The sequence below is a fragment of the Brachycentrus maculatus genome, unplaced genomic scaffold, assembly GCF_059751285.1.
Source record: "Brachycentrus maculatus isolate JH-2025_06_01 unplaced genomic scaffold, ASM5975128v1 h1tg000013l, whole genome shotgun sequence".
In the NCBI taxonomy this organism is placed as follows: domain Eukaryota; kingdom Metazoa; phylum Arthropoda; class Insecta; order Trichoptera; family Brachycentridae; genus Brachycentrus; species Brachycentrus maculatus.
Window position 1 is genome coordinate 665,001 of NW_028280767.1, and position 5,970 is coordinate 670,970.

At 34.7% G+C, this 5,970-nt stretch overlaps 1 protein-coding gene across 1 annotated transcript in view; it reads right to left on the minus strand.

The window, feature by feature from the left end:
* The window catches only part of LOC148313386 (galanin receptor type 1-like), a 54,823-nt gene extending 52,213 nt beyond the window's left edge, over window positions 1-2,610 (minus strand). The window contains 2 exon segments of the mRNA XM_088263643.1: window positions 1-86; window positions 2,366-2,610. The exon segment at window positions 1-86 is cut by the window's left edge and continues 57 nt beyond it. Of these exon segments, the coding sequence (XP_088119769.1) occupies window positions 1-86; window positions 2,366-2,610 (331 nt within the window).
* Window positions 2,611-5,970: the final 3,360 nt, after the last annotated feature.

Here is a 5,970-nt window from a genome sequence, read left to right on the forward strand (position 1 = left end):
CCGCCTTCCCGACTTGTACTGGTATGCACAGCAGAGTCACCAGAAGGTCTGCTATCGACAAGTTGAGAAGGAACAGGTTTGTCACACTGCAAAAAAATCATAATTGAATTGAAAATGACAAATGGAAATTACTCATTGGGAATAACATATATTTGACTTAAGAAAGTAATATATTTTGAAATAAATGGGCTTTGTGAACAATAATTTGGACATACTCAAAATATTGCCCGAATGGATCGCGTATCAGGTATTTGGGAAAATATGTTATTTTGGAGAAAATGGGATATGTGGTGTACCATTAAGGCGTAATTAGTCCTGTCATTGGCAATTCGTCAATTACTGGAAGGGTGTATAAACCCTGTCTGCTTTTATGTAAGGGTGGTACGAAGTAAGTATTACAAAGTGTTATTGTTGTCCAAAAATCAATTTTAAAAATAGTACTTCCGGCATCGAGTAGAAAATTATAAAACAAATATTTGTAATAAATCAATACATATATCGTAGTCATACAGTAGAATGTGACTAAGTGCCTTTTTTGCGAAAACGTGATTATAGACTATTTAATATCTTACTAGCTTAATATTACCCTGAAAAAAATACCAAAGGATTTTAAACTTGGAAGTATAATATATTGACTTATTATAAATGACTAACTGCATTGATGTTTATTTTCTTGCCAAGCAAAGTGACTTAAATGGCCCTACTGAACATTTTACGTTTTGTTAGTTGGTCATTTTCTCCAGTACGACTACGATATATGTAAAACATATTTGATTAATATAGATCGAATAAATTATTTCATATTTTTCTTGATTTTGCTAAATTCTAGTTTTTTGCTAGTCCGCTTCCGTAGTGTAATGGTCAGCATACTCGGCTACCGTTTTGGAGGTCCCGGGTTCGATTCCCAAGGGGGGTAAAATAAATATAAGTGATTTTTTCACTGTAATATTTATTCAATATTGCCATGGACTGGTACCTGAAGCGGAGGGCTGATTACCCTTCCTTCATATGTAAACGATCAAGATAACACTGCGATTATATGACACAGTGCCCTATGCACCATTGGGGTGCGGATAAGGGTTTTTATTATTATTGCTAAATTATTTCTTAAAATCCATTGCGACAAGTGTTTCGATGCAATCCGCATCATTTTCAAACACAGTAAAATGTGAAAATGATGCGGATTGCACGGAAACACGTGTCACAACAGATCTTAGGATAAAGTGGTATTTACTTAGTAAAACAAGAATTCAAAATGAATATATATTACCACAAAGTGCTGTCAAATCAATAAATGAAAATTTAAGTTTTGTACTGACGCTTCTTGGTGGAACTTTATAAGTATTATAGTTTTTTCCATATAAATTTACTTGGAAAAAACTATACATTTGTTATTTGATTATGTAATTTAACCTTAAGCTACTGAGGTGGTTTAATTTCACGTAACCACTGACGTCCCCACCTCAGATACCCTTATATACATTTGCTTAAAATTAAAAATCTTTAGGTTTTTTTGCGTTTAGTGTTAAATAATTAGTTTTTGTGGATATATTTAAATCGATATTTTATTTATTGTTTCGGCATTAACTTTGTGGTAAGACATGTTACAATGATCAAAGAAAACACTTGTTTTTAACCACATGAGTTTTATTATAGACTACATGTTTCAGAAGTTAAACTTCCATCATTCAGGTCTGTATAGTAACATACTATACAGACCTGAATGATGGAAGTTTAACTTCTGAAACATGAAGTCTATAATAAAACTCAAGTGGTAAAAAACATGTGTTTTCTTTGATCATTATTAAAATCAAACCAAATAATTTTTGTAAATTTTATTTATTTGAAATTAACTATTATATCAAAGTTAAGAGAAAACACTAAGCATTTTTTGACAGAAATCACATGAGATCATAAATAACATCTATATCTTCAGCCTCCTAACCGCTGGAGTCTTCACGATCTATCCATCGTTATTTCCTGACACTACGGTTTTTCTATTTTTCGTTACATGTTGGTTATTACTATTACCGATAGACCATTTTCTCCCAAACATTGTACTGGGTTCCATACTGTAAAAGTTTTCAAATTGAAGCAACAACAAAAAGATAACTAAATCTAAACTTTGTACAAAAAAGTTACGTAAATACTGAGGTGGGGTCAGAGAGTCCCACGAAAATTTTCAAAATGAATTTACTTACACACTTTCAACACGTTAAAAGCCGTTGACAACTTCGTTTTAACTAAACTCGAAGGTACTAGAAAGTACGAGTGTGTCGTGCTGGAGGGAAGGGAATATTTCAAAAATTTTACTCTCTCAAGGCCTCACCTCAGCAGTTAAAGGTTAATAAAAAGTTTTACTTACTTTCTTAAGTAATGGTATTTGATCATCACGATTATCACCAGGAGATTTCCTGCCAAGGACAGAAGAAATATAGGGATATACAGCCCAATCAGCAAGAAGTCCGGTTTGATGAATAGTCTCTTCACCATCTGTACGAATTCGTCTTGGCTCCCATTGAACGGTATATGTGCAATGGACTCAGTGTATGTGCTATGCGCCCACGCAGGGTACAAGTCATTTACCGAACTGTTGAGTATTGACTCCATTTTGACGGTCACTTGTCACATTCACAAATTTGGATTCATGTCACTTTTTTAAAAGCGTTTTTAAACACTGGATTAAAAACACTTCTTTAAACATTATCACACTGAAAAATGCCTTTTGAATTGAATTATTTATACAATATACCAGGGATTCCCAAAGTGTGCGCCGCGACGCCCTAGTGCGCCGTAGAAAGTCAAGAGAGGCGCCGTGAGTCAATCCTCTATCATTATCCGAAACCACAAATATTCTCGGGTACCTATAAAGCAACGATTTATATTTTGAGAGCTAGCATCTTTCTACCCAACTATAATTATTCTAGGTACCTATTTCTTTCGACTATAATAGGTATACATATGTATATAGTCACATTATCTATTCCAAATAGCTAACTTACGTAGGGCGCCGTGACAAAATACTAAACTTGTAAGTGCGCCCCTGCTATTGCAGGGGCGCACCATTTAAGTAAAAGGGTTTTGAAAATATTTTTATGAGTAATTTGATAAAGAGATTACTAATTAACTTACTGAATCAAACTAACTAATCATCACGCCACTTTTTGCAGGGTAGGTATTGAGAATAGAACGCCACAATCTGTTTTTGCAAACATCCATAATGCTTATCTTAGCCTTGCATTCTTTCCTTATTTCACCATCCGAACATCTATCATGCATCGTTTGTATGAAGGATCGCATTTCGACTACATTCAGTCTACTTTCATCCTTCTTTTGCCAACTCCATGCATAACTTCCATTATTAGAGTTGGATTTAGAACCCCACAATACACAACTGATAGTGTTTTATTTGATTTGGATTTAATGCTATAAACTCTGTTTTCAGCATTTACTCTCCTTTACATATTTTATCTTTATTAATCTTTCCATCACTAGAAAACATACTTTCCAAGTATACGAAATTATCAACCTGTTCCATAATTTTCCCCATTACCAATATTTCACACTCTTTCAAACGCATCTCTTTTAAAAATCATAATTTTGGATTTACCAACATTCATCAACCAATCACTTTCCTTGCACACATTATACACTTTTATTGTCACCAACGCCTGCAGGTCTTCTCTGCTATCGGCAAAAAGAACAGCATCGTCAGCATACAAAAGGCAACAGACAGTTAAATTAAATTCATTCTAGCTCCAACATTTAAATCTTTCAGTTCTTTCATGCAATTATCTAATATATGTATAGGTTAAACAGCCACGGCTACATTACACATCCCTGTTTAAAACCTGTCCGCCTCCGTGGTGTAATGGACAGCGTGTTTAGCTAACGTGCTGGAGGTCCGGAGTTTGATTCCCAGGCCCCCCCCAGGGGGAGGGGGTGAAAATAAACATTAGTATTTTTACTCTAAAATATATATTTAATATTACCCTAGACTCGTTCCTGCAGCGCAAAAGTGATCACCTTGTCTTCATATAAGTAACGATCAAGATAACACTGCGTCAATACTATGCGGTGCCCTATGCACCATCGGGTGCGGATAAAGGGTATAAGTAAGTTTAAAACCTTTACATATGCTAAACATGCTAAGTAGGAGTCGAAACAATCGGCGGGTGTGTATGAGGAGATGCATGAACGTGGAAGAGGTGAGGAATGTTTGCAAAGACAGAGTGGTGTAGCGTTGTATTCTCTCTGCCTACCCCTGCGAGGAAGCGGCGTGATGGTTAGTTAGTTAGTTAGTTATATGCTAAACCAAGTTGAAAATAAACCACTCACTCTAATGCATGCAGTGCTATCCTCGTACAAGGATGCAATACCTTGGATAAGTTAACTGCTTACTCCATACTCAGATAACACCTTCCATAGCTTCGTTCCATCAACTCGGCCATTTCTAGATGGGGTCGTGATTCACGTCACGAATACGTGACGTACTCGTATGTTAGTTGACTAGTCTCGGTAAAGAGTTTTAGCGCCTACGTTGAAGACTTATAACGGCATTGACAAAATCATAATAATGGAATTGTCGCACGGATGAAATATTTTACGGCACGTCTATCGATAAAATCAATTTTCTGTGACGAGTCTTGTTTTCCTGGATTCCTTCATTCTCCTTTTTTATAAGGGAATTGAATTAATTGTTTACCTTGCTTATTACGTACAAGGTTTATCGATCCATTATTAAGAATATGGAAATATTTATAGGGCTTACGACCGTCATGGGCTGGCTTAAGTGATCACTTCACACACTTGTAACATTTACCAATTGTACCCATGATTGACACCCACGCTACTCAAATTCTTGAAACATCTAGATATCGCTCACCCCTTTCAAGAACGTCATAAATCAAAAAACTTGATTTTTCAGGAGAACGTTCTTAAAGTTTAAAAATATAATACAATGTATTAAAAATAAATATCAAGCCACTTACTTAACTTTTTACTGTGCAACAGATCTTTTCAGGTAAAACCTGAAGGTTTTTTCTCCATTTGAAAAATATTTAGTATATTTCAAAAAATAATTAAACAATACGTTTTCTTTAAAATGCAAAAACAACATTTTCTGCCCTGTAGCGGGTAAATATAATGTTAAAAATATGCCTCTTTTCCTGGAATAAGTACATTTTCTGGGCATTCCGAATATATGCACTACTGAAAATTGTCGATTTTTGGTTTATGACGTTCTTCAAAGGAGTGAGCGATATATTAATCAAAATCGAAATCAAAATCACAGTGTGCGAGAGTTCTAAGACACATCTATGTTGGGATGAGGAAAGCTTTTATCAAGCAGAAACTCTTTTAAGTATGTGAATTTAATCCAGGATTCGGACCTCATATACAAATGAAAGAGTTTCTGCTTTATGGGCAGGTGGAATCATTGGCCAATCTTTTTTTAAAAACGATGCCAGTCAGAATGTTAGGTCAATGAAGAGCGCTACAGAACCATGATTACTGACTTCTTCGTATCTCAGTTGAATGGCATTGATATAACAGAGCTATGGTTTCAACAAGATGGCGCAACGTGCAACACGGCACATCAATTTATTTCGGAAAATTTTAATTTGTATACCTTTTATGAAAAACACCCTAAATAAGTGTTTAATTTTAAATTATCTAAGTACAGTACAGTAACACTCTATCATCATTCATTGTTAACTTTATGTAGTACCATTTTAAAAAACAAAAAGAAACCCTACTTCGTGACTATTGGTTCCAGAATAATCATTTTATCATCAGGTAAAATGTAGATTTAAATTAAATTGGTTGAAATTGTTATTTACAACATTTTGAGTGTGTCCAAATACTTTTTGAAAAAAAAAGCTTTTTACTGAGCAGAAACTCTTATTTCAGTATGTGAGGTCCATCTCACCAATAGATGTCTCTAGTGAAGTTCAAGTGATTCAAGAACAA